The 26,571-nt window shown below is 38.4% G+C and overlaps 1 protein-coding gene across 13 annotated transcripts in view; it reads right to left on the reverse strand.

The window, feature by feature from the left end:
• MCF2L2 (MCF.2 cell line derived transforming sequence-like 2) overlaps nt 1–26,571 on the reverse strand; it is a 209,650-nt gene that overhangs the window by 125,824 nt on the left and 57,255 nt on the right. For 11 of the 13 annotated variants that reach the window (XR_012494951.1, XR_012494952.1, XR_012494953.1 and 8 more), the window contains exons 4-7: nt 20,033–20,123; nt 17,552–17,671; nt 11,836–11,952; nt 7,310–7,459 (exon numbers count right to left, since the gene is read on the reverse strand). Coding sequence is in view for 10 of the 13 variants with exons in the window: in XM_019735803.2 (XP_019591362.2) it covers nt 7,310–7,459; nt 11,836–11,952; nt 17,552–17,671; nt 20,033–20,123 (478 nt within the window). In the remaining 3 variants the exon portion in view is untranslated. The remainder of the gene's footprint in view (nt 1–7,309; nt 7,460–11,835; nt 11,953–17,551; nt 17,672–20,032; nt 20,124–26,571) is intronic. The other 2 variants (XM_074328532.1, XM_074328533.1) reach the window with 2 other exon arrangements.

Here is a 26,571-nt window from a genome sequence, read left to right on the forward strand (position 1 = left end):
CCGGCCACCTCCAGTCTTCACAGAGCCTCCAGCTCACTCCCCGCAGAATTTTATACTCTCCACTCTGTTCATACTGAAATCTGTCCCTCTCAACCTCATGCCTTTGCTCTTTGGATCCCACCCCACGCCAGTATTCACCCCCTTGAATGCTTCCATTATCCATATCCAGCCTCGTGATAGATTTGACTTCTCCGATTTAGCCCCTCAAAATCTTTGGATACCCCCTGTGTCTCTGTTCACTCCAGGTAACGCCACATGTCAGCCACTTGGCTGGTATTCCTGCCTGGGAACTGGACATATCCCTTCTTTTCCATTCTAGGTATCGGCCACATTTCTTCTTACCTCATCAATGTTCATTAAATATTTGTAAGTTAGATGAATTAATAATGGCTTGAAAGTAATCAGGTTACAGAAAGTATAGGATAAAGACAAAAAAGATATGACAGGGGTGGGAAAGCACTCATTAGTAAATGCTCTTAGCTTTTCCTTCTTCTTCTTACTCACTAGAAAGGGTCCTGGCTTTTGTCACTCAGTTTCTTAACTGCCCCTGAGCTTCCAGCATTACAGCAGTATTCTGGCATTAGCCACTATAATAAAAAAATATTATATATATATATAATGTGTGTGTGTGTGTGTGTGTGTGTGATGCAGAGTTGGGAGGAAAGATGGAGGGGCCAAAAAGAAGTATATTGCTAGGGAAGCTTGAAAGAGAAACACACACAAAAGGCTGCAGAGTGTGAGGAAAAGTGTGTGAGAGAGGGAACGTGAATCTTAGTAAGTGATGTCATACATTGTGTATCCCCTTCACGTGGTTAAAAAAAAACACAAAGGAAAATCGCGACTTGATTACTGCTTTGGGACTACACCACATGGTCAACTTCAGCAGGGTCACCAAAATGTGCCATAAACACAGGGAAAGTTTGAGCAACTATAATACTTGAAAAATACAAAGGTAAGTTGCTCAGCCCCAAAATGGAATTTGCCCTTGTCCACAGTAGTAACAGCTCAAAATATTGAACACCTGTACAGAGCAGACACTGGCCAATCAGCACAGACGGCAGATGCAATGCTGAAGCAATCATGACACCAACTGTGGTCCAGGTGCTAACCCTTTAGTTGCACCTGGGTTAGACTACTGACGAGATCTTGTGGGTCCCAGGAAAATGGGCCAGGGAAATGGAGTGGGGCACTCAAGGGATGTAAATATTTAACTCTTTTAACAATGGATATGGCTGTCCCAGTGTGTACTCATCATTATGGTTCTATCATTATGGGAAAAAGCAATTGGTTCAGAAGAAGACCCACTGAACAGGGCAAGGGGGACTATGTCAGGCTCAAAAGAATTTAAATTTTCTGGAAGAATTCTTTCCCAAGACAAAGGTAAGAATGAATTTGGACATTCATTCAAAATATATTTATAAAGACCTATTATTATATGCCAAGCATTGTGCTCGCCTGTGTCATGCCCTGGGGGTGGAGGTGGGGTAGGAAGGAAAGGGATGAATCAGAGCCTAAAGAATACATGAATAATTAATGCTTTATATTCCTTATTTCACTTCTATTACCCCATTTCTGCCACTAAATGTTAGCTCTACTATTCTACTTTGTTTATCATGCTAACTAATGAATTCCAGAATCTGGCCTTTAAAATGCAAGGCTTCATAAGTTAGAAAAAAAGAAGTCCCTGAAAAACATGAGATGTCCCCTGTCCTCAGAAACTACGGAGAGAGAGCTTCCTGTGGCACAAAACTAGTTCAAAACACTGATTTGTTAAGGTATTAACATTGAAAATATTCATAAGAATACCAATTTTATCTTCCTGTGCAAGAGTGATACCTGTGTCCCAATTCACTTCTAACTTACGTTCTCTGAAAAGCAGAGTTTGAACAAAGGGGTCTTAAAAAATTTCTAAGACTATAAAATTATTTCTAGGGCCTACGAAAATAACTTTTAATTCTGATTATTTTCTCGTAATAATTGTTTGTTGCCCTGGTAATATTGATGGAATTGTAATCTCTGAATACAAAATGGAATGAATACTGAATAGAACAAATACTGAATACTAAGCAGTATTCCTATTTGTGGAGATTACTCTATCACATGATTTAAGGACCACTGGCACTTTCCTCTCTCCCCTTGCATGATGAGAAAAGGCGCACAGCTCTGTTAAACTTCGTATTTTAACAACAACAACAACAACAACAAAACTGAGAGTCCTACTCCCTTTAAATGAACGTATGATACAGTTGACTAGACCATCTATGAGCAGAAGGCCAACAGTGTTTCTTGCCTAAAGAAGACCAGACAAAAGGTGAGAATCACCCCCTTTGAGGATAGGAGGGAGACTGTCTGCTTCTGTGAACTGCTTCTAAAACCAGCAGGAAATAAAACAATGGGACGAGCTTTTTGCTAGGAAAGAAAGTCTGCAGGGCCTTTATAAATAGGATAAGAAAAGAACATAACCTGCAAAGTTATTTTATTGTACTCTTAGAGTCTGAGGGGCTTGTCTTGTTTTCAACTGAGATATAACTTCTATACCTTAAAATTTACCCTTTTAAAGTATATCATTCCATGTTTTTCTTCCAAAACATTTTCGTTTCCTCCCAAAAGAAACCCATACCTATTAGCAGTCCTCCATTTCACCCTCTTCCCAGCCTCTGGCAACCTCTCCTCTACCTGCTTTCTCAATGGATTTGCCTGCTCTCAACATTTCCTATAAATTGAGTCATACAATACGTAGCTTTTTGTGTCTGCTTCTTTCACTTCACGTTGTAGCATGTTTCAGTACTTCATTCCTTTCTGTAGCTGAGTAAGATTCCTTTGTATGGATACACAACATTTTGTTTATCCATTCATAAGTTGGACATGTGGATTGTTTCCGCTTTTGGGGTGTGATGAAAAAGGCTCCTGTACGTTTTTGTGTGAAGTATATGTTTCAATTCTCTTGTGTATATATCTAGAAGCAGAAATGCTGGTCATACGGTAACTATATTTAACTTTTTGAGGACTTACCAGACAGTTGACATTCCTATCTGCAGTGTATGCGGATTCATATTTCTTCACATCCTTACCAACACTTGCTATTATCCATCTTCTTTGTGATCGCCACTCTAGTGGATATATCACTGTAGTTTTGATTTGCATTTCTCTAATGACTAATGATATTGCACATATTCTCATGTGCTTAATTGCCATTTGTATATCTTCTTCAGAGATAGGTCTATTCAAATACTTTGCCCATTTTTTAACTGGGTTTCTTGTCTTTTTATATTGAGTTGTAAGAGTCATTTTTACTCGTATGTTCTGGGTACTAGACTCTTATCAGATATATGATTGGCAAGTATTTTCTCTCATTCTGTGGGTTGTCTTTTCACCTTCTTGATAGTGCCCTTTGAAACACAGCGGTTCTTAATTTTGATAATGTTTGATTTATTTGTTTTTTCTTTGGTTGCTTATACTTTTGGTGTCATATCTAAGAAACCATTGCCTAATCTAAGGTTATGAAGATTACATCTATATTTTCATCTAAGAGTTTTATAGTTTTAGAATTTACATTTAGTTTTTTTATCAATTTTGAGTTAATTTTTATATATGGTGTGAAGTAAGCATCCAATTTCCTTCTTTTCCATGTGGATATCCAGTTGTCCCATGGCCAAAGGATCTTAAGCAGCTTCAGTTCCCATGAAGAGAAAACATCCTTAATCATTTTGGGCATTTAATTTTTGTACTGCCAGCACTCATGGAATAGCTTAGGGACCTTCTTCTGGGAACATCTGTACAAAGTCACAGGAGTTTTGGTAGGTTTCTTCTCTTTATACAGACAGGCAGAAGATGAGTGCTACCATACTGCTTGTAAACTGAGAGATGGCCTATCATCTGTCAAGTTACCTTTCCTCAGGAAATGGGAGCTCTCCTTGGAGAAGGATCCCATAGGCTGAAGAGTTTGGGACACCTGTATGAACATGCTCTGAATATGTGCTCTAACTCTCCATCTGTGTGTGAAAAGTATATGCAGAGATGGGATAAGTGTGCTGAGTTGTACGTGCTTGTCTGGACTCACAGGATGTTGGCTTCTCCCAGAGAAGGCCAAAGCTGCGTGTGTATACAAGTCTCTCTCTCTTCCTTTCTGTCCCTCAGATGGTATAGCGAAATCAAGAGAAAATAAGGTTTCAAATCTTAGCATGAAGCCCAAGTGCTTACAATCTGATTGGACAGAAAATGACATATATTGAAACTGGGAGTACTCTATGACTATAAACATGGGTTAAGAGCCAACTTATCGTTCAGCCTTAGGAAAAGGAATTTATGCTTCTAGAGAGGAGCCTTCTTTAAAGTCATAAATTGGCTTGAAAGTTTGAATCAAACTTTCTGTGAATGTTTATGAAATTTTTTGCTGTGAATGTGCTGAAATTTTTTTATTCGTAAACAGATTGGTTTGATACACCAGTGTGGCCAAAAGAGAAGAGATTCTTTTGGAAGATAATTTTGAAGAAGTCAGAATAAATAAATTAGAATTATTCTAATTCCATAAAGCATTAGCAAATGAGACTGGGCTGTAAAAGTTCTCAAATTCGATGAATCTCCTACTCTGATTGGTTGATTGTAGAGGCAACTGGGTGCTTATGTGGATCTAAAATAAGGGGTCTCAAAGATCCCCAGGAGAAAGGAAATCAAGATATTAAGCCAAATTTCTTAATGCTGTGCTATTTAGACAAAAACTTTCCAGGGTGGGAGAAAGCCATAAATCATACCCTGTAACTTCTATAGATATTTAAATAAATTTAAAAATTCACTGATCTGAGGAATTAATCTTACATTGGTTGTTCAGTTGGAAAAGGTTTTTTTCCAAATGGAAAAAAAATTTAATTAGTTATAGAAATTTTGGTTAAAAGGTAAGTAATATACTCTAACAAGAATAAAATAAAATGTGTATAAATAACCACAAAAGTTACTAAGTTTTTAATAAAAGTTTAAATGTATTCCTTTTAAAAATATAAACCCTTTCTCTCTTTAAAGCATTTTTGGATGGGAAAAAAAATGTAACTCTAAATGATTTTGGTGTTTTTGCTTCTAATATATAAGGGACAAAGAAATCAAATTTGTGTTAGGCCAATAATTAGTAATAACAAAAGGCTTTAACACCCTGTCTTGTCTTTAAAAGGATGTTAATATTACTTGGCAAAATAAAGACAAAATTATATTTTAATCCAGGTAAAACTTAATCAAGGTAGACACTTGGACAAATTAAACTCTTTGAGAATTTTATCTTAAAATAGTTATACTCATAGGTCTTCTCCATGATTTTGGAGACGTGTGGAATATAAATGCAAGTATAACAGTTTTGTTTATGCAAGACTTTGCATTTATTTTCTTACTAAATGGCTACTTAAATGAAATCTCCTAAATTTCTTTCACTTGTCTTACTGGCTAGATATGGGTGTTGAACCAAATTGAGATAAGATAATTAGAGTATGAAGTTATTTCTTATAGATGTCAGACAATACCGCAAATTATTCTACAAAGTTACTCCACTACATAATCTGAGCGAACTTTTAGCCTTCTTTGTGCAGCGTTGTATGTTTTCATACCAATAACAGCTTGTCACCATGCCCAAGAAAATGACCTTGTTCCATCTTGGAGAGTGGCCCTTTCCCTCCGTGGAACCCTTTGCTTGTGTAGAAGTGACAGAACACCCACTCATCCGCCCTTCCTGGGAACCCTCACTGCACCGTGCAGCAGGACCTCACTAGCTGGTTTCATCCCTCAGATACGTGTCCTCATCTAACATCCAAAATATTTTGCCTTTTCCCCAGAGACCTCCCTGATTGACCACGTTGTTGTCTCAGTGCTTCTGCTCTGTTCCTCTCCAAACCCTCCTTGGAACGAGGCAGGGAGCACGCTGACACGCCTAGGCCAGGAGCTCCGTGCACAGAGCTCTCCTGTTATGTTTGGCGTGCTCAGTGCCGCTCCCATGGACTAACGGACCACTTTGCAGGCTCCTGTGGTCTGTGACCTGTGGGCCTGGACCGCCAGCCCTTTTCTGGCAAACTTCTCAGAGGCACCCTACACCTGGTCTTCTGCAACCCATGCCATCTCTTCCGAGAATCATGGGAGGTGAACTTGGGCCATATATTTGGCAAAGAAAAGGATCAAACTTCTGAGAGACATTTCTAGGGAAAATTTCCAGGATGCTTTCAGGTTTTCACAGCTCCAATCCAGATCTTTTGGTAACTCAGAGTCACTTTAGGAATATATTTTGAACTCTTTTTCAATATCAAGCTCCTTTAAAAAAGAATTAAACAGAGCTCCCTGGCCCATGGAAGAATTAATTTTCCTCAACTACTAGACTCTGAGATTCCCCTAAATAAACTATGTGTTCCTTGAGTTTGCATTTTTTGTTTGTTTCCCAGGTATGTAGTAGTGGGTAGTCAATACATGTTGAATAAATGAACAAATCAAATGCCTAGCAGGCATTTTTTCAAATTTTGGGTCACAGATAAGAGTGCAGCTCTTCTCAAACTCCGTGCAGCAAGAATACATATAATGCTAAGATGTATCAACCTTCGAAGCCTCAGTTTGCAGCCCTCTTCAGTTCTTGTCTTTTGTGAAAAAATGGATTCCATCTGTTTGTGTTTCTGGAGGCAGAAGGGGACTGACACCCCATCCAGTCAGCCCCAGGGAGACTTCCTTTTATTGCGTGACCTAAAGAACCTGCCAAGCTCCCTTCTCAGCAACTCATAAAAGCAGTTTCGACGTGCTTTTATGAGTCATTTAATAGGTGCCTCTACTTAAACCCAGTTCAAAGCACCTTCCATAGTCTTCTTTCTCAGATTAGTCCCCAAATAAAAAGACACGTCCCTGAGAAAGTGAAGCAATATGTCAGCTTATTAGTCTGCCCCAATTTTACAACAGCCACAGAAAAGCTTATGCTTCAAAAGCCAACTGACTTTCTGCTCTCCCTACAATTTCAGCCATTGTATCTTGTTCTGTCCTTAGCGGATCCTAGGCGTGCTGCCCTTGAAGGGATGCTCCCACAGCTCATTTTGCCAGCACACAAGGCCAGAATGAGTTTCCCTTTGCTGGCATGCTTCTCACAGGTCTTCATTGCAATTCTTTTACATGTACCTCCCAGACTCAAGAGATTTTTCTCTTCATGTACTGTCTGTCGGGAAGGTTGAAGACGATCAGCGGCTGCCAAGTCACGGGAGAAGAGGGAAGAAAAGGACTGAATACTTCTCCCGGCTCTCGCCAGGAGGCTGACCATCTGCTGGCACAGAGGCTGGACTGTGAGAGGCCGCTGACCACTCACCTGCAGCTTGTCCCACTGCCTTGTGTGGGACACGAGAAGCTCTTCAGTGGACGGCACGCCTCTGGGCAACTCCGTCGTGGCCAGGCAGGCCCCAAACGTCTGAAGCATCCGGGCAGTGGTCTTCAATGTCAAGGCAAAGTTTTCGATGGCCTGGAAGGTCAGACAATCATAGTAACGTGGAGGGATCAACATTTGCCAACATGCTTTCTCAGTGGAAGGACAGTAGAACTAGCTACTGAGTACCTGCAAGGGGCCATGCATCATACTTGGTGCTATACGTTTGCCTATCATCTCAACGATCCAGAGTGGGAGGTATTTTATCTCCATTTTATAGAAACAGGAACTCCAAAAGGTCAAATGACTTGCCCAAGATCATGTTACTTGGGCAGTGAGGCAGGAAGGCAGATAGGATTCAAACAGGGTCAGCTCTTTCCATTTCAGAGCATTGTTCGTGATCCTAAGGAGACCTAACATTAAATCTGACCCAGGATTAACACGGTAAAATGCTAAACAGGGCAGCGCCACCCACCCCTCTCTAATAAACCTTTCTTTCTCTCCTACACTGTACTCTACCCTCCCCGTCCGTGCACACGCACAGCCAGGCTTCCTGGCATCTCTAAGAAGCTTGTCAAATGTGGCTGAGAGGATATGACACTGAGGAAAAAGATGAAAGCAGTGATTAAGTCAGTAGTGACCTTTAAGAGTCATTTCTGTCACACGTGGGGAAAGGTCGGGGACCTCTTTCTCTCTTCTCCTTTACAAAAATTGACCTTGTTCTGCGTTCCCTTCCACTTAAGGACCCTACTCTGCCAATGGGTTAGTGACTTTGCAGCTAATATCCTTGTGAGATACCTGCATTTCAGCAGGGTGCTTTAGGAAACATGTGGCCTTGCCTAGAAAAAGTGACAGTGACCATCAGAAGGTGAATGGCTTTTCAGAGTCCCCAAATCATTCCACTCTGCTTTTGAGTGGAATGGCACAGCCTCACCCACTTCCTTCTGCTTCTGAGACAATTTTAGCCCTGGAGGGCCAGCACAATATTACCTTCATCTCTGTTCCCCCAGGGCACGGAACTACACGTGGCACAGAGGTAGGTGGCCCATAAACGCTGAATGGATGAATAGTAGGAGCAAAGAGGCCAAACCTAATTTTCATTTGGGACAGTTACTTCTGTTCCTGCATCATCGGAGAACATTTCTAAAAATCTAAACACACATCATAAAGAACGTGCCAGATCCGTGGTGGCCTTTCTTTATGCCAGAGGCCAGAGCTCAGGTGGGCATAATAAGGATTCCAGAGCATGGCACACTTCCCCTTACTGTCTAAACCTGGTTTTGTCTACACCATTTTCATACTTGAAACATTGCTGTGGGTGGAGTCTCCCCTACTAGCACAAGTACTGATAAAGCCACAATCTTTTATTTTTTAAAGTTTTTTATTTTTCAATTATAGTTTACATATAATATTATATTAGTTTCAGGTGTACCACACAGTGATTAGACATTTACATACCTTAGGAAGTGATCATGATAAGTCTAGTACCCATCTAACACCACACATAATTATTACAATATTATTTATTGACTATATTTCTTAGGCTGTACTTTACATCCCTGTGACTATTTTTATAACTGCCAATTTGTACTCCTTAATCCCTTCCCCATTTCACCCTTCCCCTCAAACCTCCTCTCATCTTGCAACTATCAATTTGTTCTCTGTATCTGTGAGTTTGTTTTGACATAGCAACAATATTTAGGCCTGGAAAGTCAAACACTAACTTTTATAAAAATCATTCTTTCAAGTGTATCAGTATTATTAGTTTCACATAATCTAACATCCATATAAGATACTTTCAACTGCATTCACTAATAGCCTATGATAAATAACATAAAAATCCAATTTATCAGGGAATTATAAGAAAATATGAGGTTATTCAGTATTTAGCTTCACATGTACTATCTCTTATGATGCGTCTCAATTAGGTGTTATTCTTATCACTACCTCACATTCTGTAGATGAGGAAACTGATGCACATTGAGGTTAAGTAACTTCCTCAAAATCACACCAAAAATAAGTGGCAGAACTGGAATTGCACCTGGGTGATCTGGCTTAGGGCTGGCTCTCTGAAGCACTATGCTACATCATCTCTTGGCAGCAAAACTAGACTTAATAAAACTAGATTTAAATCTAGATCAATGAAAGATCTTGGCTTTGAGAGCTGAAGACTTAAATTAGAGTCCCGATTCTAATCGTCTCTACTGTGGGATCTTGGGTAAGGTATATAATGCCTCTGAGTCCCAGTGTTCTCATTTGAAATATAGGGATAATGCTTGCTCTGTTTTTGCAGGGTTTTTCTGAGGGCCAAAAGGAATAGCAAATGTGAAAGGATCTTGGACACAGTAAAGTACCACACATGTGTAATAACAAGAATAGTAATATCTCGGTGAGTCAAGTGTGAGTCCTGCAAATATTACCCTGGAAGTAGAGGAAAGCCAGAGACTTTCTATGGAGGGGCCTATTAACAAATTAACTTGATTCCATGTGTGTGAGTAGTGAATAATCACCTTGGAAGTGGCACAGAGGACCTTATCCTGATGGGGTGATGAAAAAGAGCTTGGCCTTAGTCTTGGCTCTGCCCCTACTTGACTATATGGCCGTGGATAAGTCACCTCTGCACTTTGAAAGTCAGTTTCCTTATCTATAATAAGGTGATTGAAATAAATGATCTTTAAGGTTCTTTTCAGTTCTAACTTTGTATGAGTCTCAAAGATCTGACACCCAGAAAGCACACTACTACAAAAAAAAAAAAAAAGTTCTATACATTCACAACATGTAAGAGTATGTATATGTGTGAATATGTATTTCTAATTATATGTGCATATACAAAATATATACATAAAACATGCAAAAGATACACAAAGAGTATCTCTGATGTTTCAACACTACTTGTGTTTTTTAAAGTTTACAATAATATGTATAGCACATGCACAAACACAAACCATGGATACAAACTAGGCCTGGGGGAAGAGGGGATGTGTGTACATGTCTGCTCATGTCAAGTCTTTAAATAATCAATTTCATGACCGTAATCTTCTTAACTTCTCTAAGTTCTTAAAGAACTATTTTTGTCTTTGGTGTCAAAGTGCATTAGTTTTCTTCTTTATTTGTTGCAAATGTGTGTTATTTCAAAAAATAAAAAAGATCTGAGGCAACTTGAAAAACATGAACAACATAATAAAATAAAGGACTGGAAGAGAAATCAGAGCAAAAGGGAGAGTTGGCTAGCCCACTATGGCTGGTGGGATAGTAAATTCTTTTGATTTTTTAAAGCAATGTATTAAAAGTCTTGCAAGCAAAGAAAGAAAGCCTAGAAGTACTCCAGGTTCCACGTTTTATACTCGTATGATTTAAAGAAATTGCATCCCGGAACGACCCTCATCACACTCAGGTATGGTGTTCTGCATTAGCTTTCCTCTGTAACTTTCAGGTTTAAGCTAATTTAGAATTATATGTTTGTGAAGAATTTCACATTCCATTTTTTGTTGTTGTTGTTGTTGTTTGTGTTTTTAGCAAAATTTTCTTGGAATCACCATTATTATGGTAAAACTGATGAGAAGTTTAAAGGGTTCTTGCCCCATTCATGGGCCTTCCTCTAGGTTTTGGGAACGGACATGCCTTCTTTGAAATTACATGGCATACAAAGAAGTGAGGGATTAGAATCTGTTGCTTTGAAATTGTGTTACTAGAAATCTACTTTTGTTTAACTCTTAAATTTCCTTTTTTTAAAAAAAGAAAAGTCAGAAAACAATATGCTCTAAAACAAAGTGTATTCTCCTACCTAATTAAATGTAGTTCAGGTATTGGGCAACATGTTTCCAAAGTGACCAGATACAGAGAGGTATGCTGACACCACAAGTTGTCATCAGAATGGTGAAGGGAGCTTCTGATTTTGCTTAGAAAAACCTCGTTTTTTCAAGGGTATCGGTTTAGGAGAGCAGGGAAAGGGGAGTGACAACTTTACATAGCAACACTTATCTGCTGAATTTCTACTTTTTCCTCAATCTTACTGACACTTCCAGTTTAGCATCTTAACCACCAATCTGAGTAAGTGGGAAAAGTAAAATATTATGTGTCAGGTGCTTTCACAGCTTTCAATCTGTCTATATACATTAGAATCATCTGGGGAGTTTTGTGGAAAACTAATGACTGAGACCCATCCCAACTCAAGTAAATTAATTTCTCTGAGGTATAGTAGGGTATTAGTATTTTGAAAATTCCCCAGATGCACTCTAAGTGAAATTCCCAAACCCCCGTGCCAGAAGATGAGGTAAGGTGAAGACAGTCAGCAGGAAAAACTCCAGCCTCTTCCCTTCGCTCTATTTCTCCCCCAGCCTGTGGCTTGGAAAACCCAACCTTCCCGATGTTAGCTGGTCATGGGCAAAGACCTCCAACAGTTGATCTTATACTCCCCTGTCTTGTGCTAAACAAGGAGAGACGATGAAAAGGGCACACACGTTGGTACTCACAGTTCGATGATTTATCCACTGGCTGTGGCGATATTCCAAAGTTCCCCCTAAGTCCTCTGTCAGTTGGCTTTTGTCAATGTAGCCGTGAAGGTCGGAGATAGAATTTAACACAACAATCTATAAGGGGAAACAAATGAGTATATTCTTCACAGGTAATTAAATAATAGTTCATCTGGAGTCTACTGTTATTGATGTAGTACTTCAATTTTGCCTTCTCTGGCATTTGTCTTTAAAATGATTACTACAGCCAGCAGAGGAACATTTTAACGTCCCTTTCCGTTTCCCCGCTTTGAGAGAATACCGAAGTGTGGAATATCTGTGACAAAATGGTAACTTGGAGCAGGAAGCTCAGACCTAAGCTACCGAAAAGTCAGGTCCTGCTTGAGATGAATTTCTGTTCAAAGTTCCCAGGCTAAGGTATCATCTTCAGCCAACAAAATCAAGTGCTGTACTGAGACCTAAATGTCTGAGATGAGACGCCCAATAAAGGATGGACTGGTGAATGTAAAAATAAAATTAGAATACCGGGACCTACTGAGGAGTATGTATGAAAAACATCACTACCTTGATGCAACTCCCCTCCCATGAAGAATGTTGATGTGCCCCGAATTTATCTTTGAAGGTAATAGGGATGGGTTTTCATAAATTAGCAATTCTGCTGTTGAACACAGCCATGCTGGTCAATGAATGCCCACACATCTAGAGGAAGACGACACATTCCAAGTTGCACTTTTCTACTCAGCTGCAGTGGCCCTCACGAGGGCAGGATCCTGGCTCTCTGTCCCAGACACTATATCACACCCCCTACTCAATCCCTAACTGGGAGCAAGGACTGTCACTCCTATCTCTGAAGGACCTCCCCCTAAAGCCTTTAACTGATGATTTTATATTCATTCACACCTTGTTGATTATTTCAAAAATTGATTTTTGGTCAGAGAACATAAGAATACAGGCTTTCTTCTATTGTTATACAGAATTAGTCAAGTGATAAATCTACTTTGGAGTAAAAAGAATATAAGTTAGGGCCCAGCATCTACAGGTGGAAACCAAACTGATTTATGCATGCAATAAATACGTATTGAACTTCTAACAAATGCCAGGCTCTGAGGGGTAAAGTAGTAAGCATGACAGGCCCTGCCTTCAAGGAACTGAGGTTTTAATAGGATTTGATTATCACAAATCACTATGTTCAGGCCCTATGCCTTTCTCCTTCATTTCTGAAAAAGAGTTTGGAAATTTATAAAATTATTGTTATGAGAAAAAGGAAAAAAACAACAACCCTGAATCTATCTATGCCTTTCTCTCCTAATAATTTCAAACCACTTTGGGGAATTTCAAAAAGATTTTTAGTCTTTCTAAAATTAGAAATTATAGGACACGTAACAAGAAATTATCAAGTGAAAAACGGATTTTCTTCTGGAAATATTAGTTGCTATGGTAACACTCGGAATTTTTTTTAAATACCATTATGCAACATCATATTGGGCTGAAGCAACTCTGCCCCACAGCCTGGAGTTTCAGAAACCTATCCTGCCAGCTGTACATCTTCTGTTCCACTTAACTGAACGAGAGAGGGAGGCGTGCTTTCCACACTTGCCAGGACTCTGCTTTCTCATCTTTTCCGCGGAAACCCCAATAAAGGTCAAGGCTTTTCCCTTCATCTCGCTTCTGCCTCCTGGCCAAAACCTGGTGCTTCCTCTATGGGCCTGCATGGCATGAGGTGACTGCCCTCGCTGGGACCTGTGAGTATGATAAACTTTGCCCTTCGAACCTCATTCTCATTTCCTCCTGTGGCAGCACCAGCTTTATCGTACCACATCCAACATGTACATTCTTAGAACAGCTGTTATAGATTAGGAATATCTTACTTTTTTCCTTTTCAGTATATGTTTATGTTATCTATAACTGCTTAAAGCTGTCCTTTCAAGGAGATATGCAATGTTTTAATTATGAGTTTCCTGTATTCTGTCACAAACTCCATTTTAAGAAACCAGTTTGCACGTCCATAGCCTCTGTAGGGATTTTTACCAGATTTTCTTAGCCACTTCACATAACAATTTGGACAGGCTGCTATGAGTACAGCTGCTCCAGAATAGATTAAGTGCCAGCAATAAGCACTCCGGAATGCTTTGCTATTTCAAAGCCCCCTCTCCTTGGGTAAAGGTGCAGCGAGGCTATGACTTAACTACAATTACATCCTGGTCTACCTGATTCTTCTAAGAGTCATGCAAAATGAACTCCTTTCCCTTCAACCTGTGACAATGTAACTATTATCTAACTAGCAATGAGCAGGGAGATGTTATAACAAGAGAGGACAGGAAGCTACAAAGCAAAGTGCTAATATCCCAACTATGTTTTTAAAACAAAGTAAGGAAGACAAACCAACAGTTTGAACTGTCATTTAAAAGGCAAAATATATTTTGAAGTTTGATTACATCAAGCTTGGTTACCTAGGACTCTGCATTCTGTGACACATCTGTGCTATGAGGGGAGTGCAACCTTCCCTGTAAAGTAGTTCGTAGAATAAACTTTTTGCATTAAAAAATACTCTGCTAAATGTGCCAATAGTTTGGGTGACAGAGTTTTCTAAAACGTTGATTTTAGTTTAAAATTAAAAGTATAATGGAAGACTTGAAACCATAAAACTCCTAGAAGAAAATATAGGAAGTAAACTCTCAGACATTACCCTTAATAACATTTTTACCAATGTATCTCCTTGGGCAAGGGAAACAAAAGTAAAAATAAACAAATGGGTCTGTATCTAACTAAAAAGGTTTTTCACAGCAAAAGATAACATCAACAAAACAAAAAGACATCCTACTGAATGGGAGAAGATATTTGCCAATGAAGCATCCGCTAAGGGGTTAATATCTAAAATTTATATATATATATAAAAAACTCACACAACTCAACACCAAAAAACCAAATAATCCAATTAAAAAATGCACAGAGGACATGAAGAGATATTTCTCCAAAGAGGACATACAGATGGCCAACAGACACATGAAAATATGCTCAACATCACTAATCATCAGAGAAATACAAATAAAAACCACAGTGAGATACCACCTCACTCCAGTCAGAATGGCTACTATCAATAAATCAACAAACAACAAGTGTTGGCGAGGATGTGGAGAAAAGGGAACCCTTGTGCACTGTTGGTGGGATTGCAGATTGGTGCAGCCACTATAAAAAACAGTATGGAGTTTCCTCAAAAAATTGAAACTGAACTACCTTATGACCCAGCAACTCCACTCCTGGGTATTTATCCAAAGAAATCCAAACCACTAATTCAAAAAATATATATGCACCCCTATATTTACTGCAGCACTATTCATAATAGCTAAGATATGGAGACAACTGAAATGCCCATCAATAGACGACTGGATAAGACACTGTGGTATATTTATACAACGGAGTATTACTCTGCCATAAAAAGGAATGAAATCTTATGATTTGCAACAACATGGATGGACCTAGAGGATATTATGCTAAGTGAAATGAGTCAGATTGAGAAAGACAAATACCATATAGTCTCAGTTATATATGGAATCTAAAGAATAAACGAACAAGCAAAACAGAAATAGACTCATAGTTACAGAAAATAAACTGATGATTGCTAGATGGCAAGGGGTTTGGGTGATGGGTGAGAAAGTTAAAGGATTAGAAAATACAAATTGGTAGTCACAAAATAGTCATGGGGATGTGAAATACAGTATGGGGAATATAATCAATAATGTTGTAAGGACTATGTGGGATGTCAGATGGGTACTGGACTTATCGGGGGGGTCCCTTCATAGATTATATATTATAAATGCCTAACCACTGTGCTACATACCTTGAAGCTAATATACAATAAAGTTGAATGTCAACTATAATTAAATACGTGTGTGTGCGCGCACACGTATAATGTTCACAGTATGTCAAGTCCAGCATAGGGAATATAGCCAATGGTATTGTAATCGCTATGTACGGTATCAAGGGGTAATAGACTTGGTGGGGTTGTCGCCTTGTGCGGAGTGTAAATGTCTAACCATTATGTTGTTTTGTACACCTGAAACTAATAACAAATGTATTTTTAAAAAGTACGATGGGTAGGGAATCACCATATTACCATGAATAGAAGTAGCTAAAGGTATAGTATCAAGATAAAGTAGACGTCCATTCTCTCCTTAGTATAGATGCATCACATGAGAAACAGGGTGCGAATCACATATGTATCTACATGGATAACAGCACTTGGAAAGGTGTGTTTTATACACAACCAGGGAAACACATACGGCATTTAGTCAAATGTTCAGTTCAAACTCCAAAGCCCTTACAGTGACAAGAAGCAACTGACTAGTCTTCATTTCTGAAGGGGAAGAAGCTTGTGAGTATCATGACAAATTCATTAACTTCTCGTAAGTCATCATCTCTCCCGCATAAGAATTGCTACTCAACTCAGGAGAACAATAAGAAACTCACGGCTTACATTTCCCTTAAACTCTCAAATATTTTAAAATAAGTATTTAAAGTAGAGTGAGAAATCCATTTTGAGTTTGGTTAATACCCAAAGTAGAGGGAAAGTATTTCAATAATTTGATTAGTAATATAAAATGGAACCAAAAGAGGGAAAATAAGAATAAAAAGGAAAGAGAAAAATATGAGACAAATCCCTTGTCCAAGATGGTCAGTTATCACTGACATGGGTTAAATATTTTCCCAGAGCAGTTTCAATTAAAGTGGGGTTTTTCTGTTTGCTTTGAACAGATAATATGTGTAGGTGGTACCAAATCCAAACAGAAAAAGAATCTATCTAAATAGAAAACTAGTCTTCTTCTTGTAAAGAATATCATTGTATATATAGCTTTGTGCACACATGGGAGAGAATCCGTAGAGTAACTTGTATAGGTAGGTCAAAGAGTGTACATTTTTATTTTTGATAAGCACTGCCAACTAGTCCTTCATACAGGTCATTATCAACTTCATCCCATTGGCAAAGTACGAAGGCGCCTGTTTCCCCCACATCTCTGCCAAAGTTATAGGTAAAATTTTTAATCTTGTCATTTTAATTTGTTTTCCTTTTATGAGTATTGCAATATTGGTTTTTATTTTTACTCAACAGTTGCCTATATTTATGTCACCCCTAAATTTTATTTTTTATTTTTTTTTAAGGAGGGCGCAGCTCACAGTGGGCCATGCAGGGATCGAACCAGCAATCTTGGTGTTATTAGTACCATGCTCTAACCAACTGAGCTAACCGGCCTCCCCATCACCCCCACGTTTTAGATTCTTATTTTCTTTCACCCGTACTACTACAATTTCTATTCTTCCTTCAATCTCTTTCTACAGTCTTGAACAACACCTTCAGGTTTGTATAACTCCAGTATCACTTACCCAAGTCACTCCCTGACTCAAAAACCTTCACTGGATCCCCATTGTCTACTGAATAAAATTCAGACACTTTATCCTTATATTTAAGACCTGTTCCACGTTTCCTACTTTTTCTTCCAAAAGATAATCCTATATGTATTCCAACAAAGAGCTTCCCCCATGGACCTCACGTAAAGTGTGTACTTCCTGCCTCCAGGTCCTTACACATGCTGCTCTCTCTGCCCAGATGTCTTCCTCTCCCTCCCTGCCTGTGGAGTCCTGCCTTCTTAGCAACCCAGCTCCATGCCATCTTATCCACATGCCCTAACCAAATGGAGATAAGATGAAAGGTCATGCTTACCGGCACTTTCATTTTAAATTCCTCTCGATAGTATTTAATGCCAATGTCAGTGATTGTCCGCTGGATAAAGCGAGATGGACGAAGGATGAATATGAGCTGCAAGTTTCCTGGAAATGCTACCTGGAAGGATCAAGAAAAGTGTCAAGGCAAATACCACATCCATTGGTCTCCGCTTGTCCAAGACCACAGCTGACAAAGTTAAAGTAGACACCATGAATGCCAAAGAATTGGAATGTATTTCACAGGATTTCAGAGCTGAAAGAGATCTTGGAGATCAGATAATCCAAACCCCTTCTTAAAAACCAAACCAAATAAAAACAGACACCAAAAAAAAGTTTCTGATTATAAAAATAATTCATACTCCTTTTTTAAAAAAATTGGGAAATTAATAAAAGTATACATAGAAAAAGAAAACTACTCATGATCTCAACCATTTTGAATATTTTAATCTAATTGCCTATAGGCTATTTTCTCTGCTTAAGTATTTTTATCATGGTTGAACTCATATTGTAGAAAAGTTTTGTAACATGCCATTTCACTTAATATTAATACCATGAGCTTTCATTCTTGTTATTAAAAATTCTTTGTAAATATTATTTTTCATGGGTGCACAATTTATTTAACTATACTTTATTGCTACTGATTTAGGTTTTTCCACATTTTTGCTACTATAAATAACATTGAAATGAACATCTTTATCCACATTTGGGAACATTTTCTCTGGCACAGCTTCCTAGAAGAATTACTGAGCCAAAGACCTGGTATTTTAGGGGTTATTGATGCATATTATTCCTAAGCTGCTTTCAGAAAGTTGCTCTCATCTTGAGGTGAGATCCTAAGAAATGAGATAACTCAGATTTATATAACGACTTAGTGACAAAGTTGGAAATCCATGTCCATTGCACATGGTTTTCCAATCTTCCAGTGGTTCCCAAAAGCAACCTCTTGAGGTGCTTGTTAGAAAAAAAATCTGGTCTTTGCCCTGAAATGTTTTGATTCATTAGGACTGGGATGAAATCCAGGTATCTGTATTTTCAACAAGCACATGAAGAGATTCTGATTGGTAGCCCAGTTTTGGGATCCTGCACAAGAGTATCTTTTAGGCACAAAGTGACCAGTGCAATTCTTGAACAAATTAGGCTCAAGTATTAGATGAGTCAAGTATTGTCTATGGACCTGGGACATCAGAACCCTCTTGAGGCCAGACCTCTGGATAAGTAATGGGCATTGTCAAGTGTCCAGATCCTTAGGGCATCAACCATCATTGTAGTTATCCCCAAAATAAATCCTGTAACCAAAACCAAACCAAAGGGACAAAACAATCCATGCACAAAGGAAGGGAGACTTATCTTCTCCCCTCTTCGAAATGCAAGGTCCCAAACAGAAGAACCTTCTATTTTGTTATGTCATGACAGGACAAGTGAGACATTATTTGTGTATCTGGCTGAGGCTCTAAAGCAATCTGAGAGAGACTTTGTCTACGTGCATGTCTGTGGGTGTGACTGCCTCTGTAAGCAGGCATAGGTGAGACTTCAAATGTCCCTCTCCTGTCCCAAGCTCTCCACACACATTACCTGCCTACCATGTCCCATTTTCTTCAGCCAGTCCCAACTGCCTCAGGGAGCCTGTGCTTTGGTGGAAATCCTGGTGTAGCTTGCCCTGAGGTGTCTCTGCCTGCTAAGTCCCTGATCTGAGGTCCCCACAGAGAAGGACACATATACTTGCTGAAAGGTAACAAATAGGGATCAAAATCAGACTAGTGAGATAGAAAGGGAAACCCCACAAAGGTTTAATACCAAAAAGAAGTTAATGCCAAAAGCAAGCACACCTCCAATAAAGCTACTTAAATACCAATTTGTCTGGTTTATCCAAGTGTCTTTGTAATAGGTGAAAAAATAATTTGAATACTAAAATGAAAACTCTCTTAAACTGAGTGATCCCAAAGCAAACTCTATGACAAGGATTCAGGTATAAAGTATTTATTGAGGAGGTGATCCCAGGAAACACAGTGAGGATTTGGGACAGGGAGGGTGATAGTGAGACAGTGACGGCTGGAGAACTAATGTATTAATGAGGGGGTACTGCTGCTGGCAAGAAGGGCTGGGACTCTCTGAGATATTGGGAACATACCTCACAATTGTCCCACTGGAGCTGGGGTATTTACCTACCAACTCCCATGACTCCATAGCTGCAGGTCACATCTGCAACATTAACTTCCCAGCATTCTCTACCTGCACCTTTTCAGTGACCAGAGAAATCAATAAAGTAGAGAGACTCAGGAAGCCTTTGACATGCTCAGGAATTCTCTGCAGTGACCTTCAGGTGGTAGAGGGGATACAGACGTGACACAACAGCCTCTGCTACAAAGACTTCCCCAAAATTTAACATAAAATAATCGCCTTTTCCTTGTGACTTTGATATAAAATAACTGAATAAAAATTTGAATTCCTTGTATAGAAAAGCACAAAAATAAATATTTACAGCTATCCGTGTCAAGGATGCTTTTATGGAGCTCCACTTGTCCCTCCGTCTGTCGATTACAATGATGAATCCAATGCTAGCAGCCTCCACACTGCAAAACAAAAAAAACAAAAAAAAGGAAAAAAAATGTGGTCAGTATCAGAGACCAGGTGAGACCCACGGGTCCTTGGTGGCTTCCTCAGAGAACACATTCGACAGCCTCCGTGGCACTCCAGGCTCATATGTAAACACCTTGCACTGCAAAAGGGAATAACTGAGTCTGACTCCCCCGACAGAGGAACCCGCTTCTTTGCCTCATCTCACTCTGGAAGCCTTAATAACAGCAATATTTAGTGTCTCAAATCCTCTCAAGGCCTCCGTTTCTGGCTGGCAAATGCATGAGATAGTCAAGAGCACACATGCTCATCCCAGAGGAAGATATGCATGTTAGTTGGGCACCACATGTCCCAGTGCAGGCAGAGGACCTCAGGGCTGAGCTCTGCCATCTTTCCCCTCCCAAGACTGACATTCATGAAAATATCAATATCCTTCCCCAGGAGTCATTCTGAGGTGCTCAGAATTAACACATGTCAGTGGGAAAAATACTCCCTTCCAGTGCCTGGCCATAAATGCCCAGCAAACCATGTGCATGAGAAGATATCATTAATCTTCATTAAGACCAAAAGGAAGCTGTCTGATCGCCTCTTAAATCCTCACAAAATTCTCATAAAATCCTTTCAAACTAAAGTCCTAAAAGGGAAAACTTTTGTTTTTCTCTTTCTTTGGGAAGAAGTATGGTATAAAAAAAAAAGAGCAAGGGCTTTGGAGCCTGGTTCAAATCCTAGTTCTGCCATTATCAGTGCTAACAATGGAGAGATCACCTAACCACTCTAAAGTTCAGTTTTCTTATCTGTAAAATGAGAACAATACCACCAACAGGGAAGCCCGAAAAGCACATTTTCTGAAGCCAGACTGCCAAGGTTTGAAATATAAATTCTACCATTTATAGATTGTGCATTTTCGAGGGAACAGGGTATTAGTCTCTATAGTTTCTCAGACTACTCATTTGTAAAGCAGAAACAATAATAGTACCTACCAACAGGGTTGAAGTGAGGATTAAATGGGTATGTAAAATATTACATGAGATGTACGAAATGCTCAGAACAATGCCTGGCACTTGGTAACACTGTGTAAGTACTATTATTTCTTATGTGCTTTTTATGGAGATTACAAGAGATCAAGTGTACAAAAAGTATATGGCCTGCAATAAACCTTCAATAACTCTCTGATATTGGTGAAAAGGGATCTTGACTCTAAACATGATATGTATGTGAATAAGGCAGAAGATCTAAGCAAAATCTGCAAGAAAACGTAAGTAGCTGATCTGAAATAAGCCTTACTGGGCCAACCCATTCATTATCACAGCCCCATATCCATCCAGGTTCTCTCACTAGGAACATTTTCCAGGCAATGGTGCAAGGAGAGGGGGGTCTCACTAGGTGGAAGAGGCAGAGATTGGAGATTATGAACGGAAAAGTGGCCAGGATTTGAGGGGGGTGACTGTCAAGAAGGGAAGGCTCAGAGAGGGAACCCCAGAAGTCTTCAATGGAAATTCCACTTTTATGCTTGGTCAATTCTTGGGCCCCACATGTTTAGGTGAGAATCTAGGAGGCTGGCAGAGAATAGCAACTGCACGTGTGAGAACTGATGAGAATTATAAAACTTCCATAGTTCTGGAGAGAGACAAGTGGTGTTTAGGCCCAGCCAGAAGTGACAGACTTTGATGAACCCCTTGGACATTCAGGTGAAACTCTATAAAGGCCACATTCCAGGGTAAGTGAAATACCATAGGAGTTGACAAAGGATTAAGGTTACACTCTAAGAACAAAATAGAAATGGAGTTGCCCTAAGAAAATGTAAGTCCAGTCCTCAGAAAGATCAAGGTGATCCACCCGTAATTTAATTGTAGGGCAGATCAAAAACTCAATACTGTTTGTAAATAAATAAGCCTCTACAACATATTATCCACTATATCCAGCATAAAATTAAAAATGAATAGAAATGCAAAAAAAGCAGGAAAAGTAAATAATAAACAAGAGATAAAATAGTCAACAAAGATGTCCCTGTTGTTGGCAGATAAAAATTTCAAAATAATGCTAAAGGAAACAGAGGAAAAGTAAACAAAATGGATTAAAAGAAGCATTATTTTAACAGAGAACTAGAATTGATAATAAAGAAACAAACAGACCTTCTGGAATTACAAAACATCAATATCTGAAATTAAGAACTCATTGGATTTGTTTCATAGCACACTGAATATAGCAGAAGACAGGATAGGTGAAACTGAAAACAGATCAATTAAAAATATTCAAAATGAAACACAAACAGAGAGAAAATGGAAAGAACAGAATGTGAAAGAAATGTGGAACATGAACAGAAGTCCTGAAAAGAGGGGAGAGAATATATTACAGAAATAATATTTTTTAAAATAATGGTAAGTAATTTTCCATATCTGATCAAAGACATGAATCACAGATTCAAGCAGCTCCTCCAATTCCAAGCAGAATAAATACAAAGAAAACTTCACTTAGGCCTATCAGAGCCAAAGGGATGAAAATTAAAGATAAGAAGAAAATCTTAAAAGCAACCAGTGAAAAAAGATGCATTACCTTCAAAAAAATTACAAAAATAATGACTTTTCGACAGAAACTATGGAAGCTACAACTGAATGGAATGATATTTTTGGAGTACTGACCTGAAAAACTACCCATTTAGAATTCTGTACCCATTGAAAATTCAGCTTAAGAAATTAAGGTGAAATAAGGACATTTCCAGACATACAGAGCTGAGAGAATTTATTGCCAGTAAACATACACTTCAAGAAATATCAAAGGATATTCTCCAGGCTGAATGAAGCTAGAAGCACAAAGGTGCAAGAAAAATAAACACCCTGAAAAGGATAAATATATGGGTAATGAAGTTGAGCTGCTGATTAGGAAGACTTTCATTCCTATCAAAAACAAAACAAAACAAAACAACCCTGGTTAACTTAAAAACTCATATTTGTCCTTAAAGACATTAGAGAACTCTGAAGACAAAGAAATCTAAATGAACAAATTCTAGAGAGAGTTAAGACCTTCCACAGTGAGCAAATACTAGAGGAAACTTTCATATGAAGTGGTGGTTGCCTTTTCTGGTATTGTTCCTGAAAGGCAATAATCCCACACAGCAACCTGAATGTCCAAGGAGTGAAGAACACTGTAAACATTAAATATGTGGATAAATATTATCAGCTATGTTTTTTATTTCACTAAAAGACTATCAATAATTCAAAGCAAAATAATAAAGTATTATTAAGTATATTACATATGTAAAAGTAAAATACATCACAACAATAGCATTAAAAATGGTATGCAGTAAATGAAATTATACTATTTATATTGTATATAAAGTGGTATGAAATTAATTCAAGATAGTGCTAACTTTAGAATACATACTGTAACACTAGAGAAACGATTGCTAAATATCCAATAGAGGAGATAGAATGAAATACTCAAACTATTTAAATAATTCAAAAGAGAGCAAGTGCTATCAACTAAATTGTATCCCTCCACCCCCAAATTCATATGTTGAACCTCTAACTCCCAATGTGACCATAATTAGAGATAGGGCATGTGGGGAGGTGATAAAGTTTAAATAGGGTCATTAAGAGTGAAGCCCTAATTCCAAAGGACCAGTGCCCTTATAAAAGGAAGAAACACCAGAGCACTCTCTTTGCCATGTGAGAACTCAGCAAGGAGGCAATCGTCTACAGCCAAAAAGAGAACCTTCACCAGAAATGGAATTGGCCAGAATCTTGATCTTGGACTCCCAGCATCCAGAACTGGAAAGAAATAAATTTCTGTTGTTTAAGCCACCAAGTCTATGGTATTTTGTTATGGCAGCCCAAGCAGACAAATACAGCAGGAGATGAGAAATAAAGGAACAAGTCACAGATGGTACAAATAGCAAGATGGTAGATTTAAACCAACCAATCTCAATAATCACATGGAGCGGAAATGGTCTATACTACTCCATTTAAAAGGTAAATATTGTCAGAGTGAAAATACTGATTACAATATATATATACTTTAAACTTACAGAGCTAGATTGGAAGAAAAATGATGGTAAAAGATATACTATGCAATAACTAATCAGAAGAAAGCCTTATTAATAAAGAAGGCTTTATTAATATTAGAAAATAACAGTATTCAAGACAAGGAGTATTGGCAGAGATAAATGATTCATAAAGATAAAAGGGTCAGTTTTTCAGGAAGACATAACAATCCTAAATGCCTATGTATGAAATAACATTGCTTCAAAATAATCCACAAATGATAGAACTAAAAGAAAAATAAGTAAATACACAATTAGGATTAGAGAATTTTAACACTTCTCTCTTAGTAATTGATAGAACAAGCAACCAAAAAATCAGTAAGGATATAGACCTGACTTTCAAGAACTTGACCTCCAACAACTGTAGATATCCAACAACATTCTTTTCAAATGCACATTTGTCAAGTCTATTATTTGTCAAACTAGTTCATTATCCTAGGCCATAAAGCAAATCTCAGCAAATTTTAAAGGATTGCAAAGGGTGTATTTCTGATCACGGTGGCATTAAACTGGAATTCTATTATTCTTCTGTTTTCCGACATATTTTTCTTTCTTTACAATTTCCTTCCTTCTCCTTTTTTAGGGATTTAATTGCCATTCTCTTTTTTGAATTTCTTAAGGTAAAAGATTAAATGATTGATTTTAAACTTTCCATCTTTTCTAATATAAGTATTCAAAGCTACAATTTCCTCCTAAGTACTGCTTAGCTACATCACATAAATGTTTATTGTTTTATTATTCAGTTAAAAATTTTTTTAATTTCCTTTGTGATTTCTTCTTTAGACTATGGATTATTTAGAGGCAGTTGCTTAACTTCCAAGTATTTTGCGATTTTTCCTTGGGGGAGGGAAGTAAAGTAGTGAGGGGGTAAAGTGTGCAGATATTGATGGAAAAGAAGCAGGAGGGAATCATCACAGAAATATTCTATACCTGATCTAGATAGCTGTTACATGGTACATAAACAGGTAAATATTCATTGAGTTATACAGTGAAGATCTGTATACTTTACTATATGTAAATTATAACGCAGTTTAAAAACTGAAAGAATCAAATGAATTCGACTTGTGAAAAAAGAAAAATATTATAAAACTTAAAAACAAAGATCCATACTTATCAAGTGCTCAATATGTGTCAGACGGATCAAAGAGGATACAAGATTGAACAAAACAGCTCTGTAGTACAGCAAAAACAAACTGACTTTAATAATAAATAAGTTTAGATAATAGCTACTATATATTCAGCGCCTATCATTTGTCAGGCACATTTATTTTTTAATCTCAATCTTACAAAATAGATATTTTACCTAAGATATCTATTTAAAATATATACTGTTATCTATAAAACAGATATGGCTATCTCCATTTTGCAGATGAGGAAACAAACAACAGAAATAAAACTTGGGTGGTCAGATGGCTCAGTTGGTTGGAGCGCAAGCTCTGGGGCAGCAGAGTTGCCGGTTCGATTCCCACAAGGGCCAGTGAGCAGCGCCCTCCACACCTAGATTGAAGACAATGAGCTGCCACTGAGCTGCCGGAGAGGTGGCCGGATGGCTCAGTTGGTTTGGGTATGAGCTAAGATTGAAAACGGCGACTGGACTTGGAGCTGAGCTGCACCCTCCACAACTAGATTGAAGGACAACGACTTGGAGCTGATGGGCCCTGGAGAGGCACACTGTTCCCCAATATTCTCCAATAAAAAAATTTTTTTTTAAATAAAAAAATTGAAAAAAATAAAACTTGCCTGCTATCACATTAGCAAACTGAATTTCAAGCTTGGAACTCTCTGATACCAATACACATGCTCTGAACCTGTTCCCAGTGTTTTTCTTTTGTTTTCTTCTTTAAATCAAATAATCATTAGTGAATGTTGTAAAGGAGCATCCTGGACTTTTAAGCAAGGTGGAGCTGAGAGAGGCTCGGAAAATATTGTATAGTACATACACACACTTTGATCTATGAAATAAGCAGCTGTCAGCGTATGTGATCTCCCCAGCCAGACTGAGGGCAAATGTCCTTCACAACAAGACTCTTGTTGGCTCCACACAGGCCGAGTCCCAAGACCAGAGCATCTGGATAAACAGTGTAGGATCTACTTGGAAAATACCTGTGTACATAAAGGGCTGTGTCTCCTGACACATTGTATTCAGGCCACAGTTCAGAAAGAAGAGATAATAAATCACAATGATTTTGAAGATAGTCCTCCCATTAGGTATACATTCTAAACAACATACAGTAATATCAACTGCTGTGGTTTTTGGTTTTTTTCCCACCCTATCAGGTTCAACAAAATCGCCAAAACCTCAACTAAACCAAATGCACAGGAAGTGGAGTTTCTGAGCAATGTATTTCTTTAGGTAACAGTTGGCTGTTTTAACATCTACTGTTCTTTTTAACACTAAGGCCCTA

Source organism: Rhinolophus sinicus, linkage group LG01 (genome assembly GCF_036562045.2).
Source record: "Rhinolophus sinicus isolate RSC01 linkage group LG01, ASM3656204v1, whole genome shotgun sequence".
NCBI classification, from domain to species: Eukaryota; Metazoa; Chordata; class Mammalia; order Chiroptera; family Rhinolophidae; genus Rhinolophus; species Rhinolophus sinicus.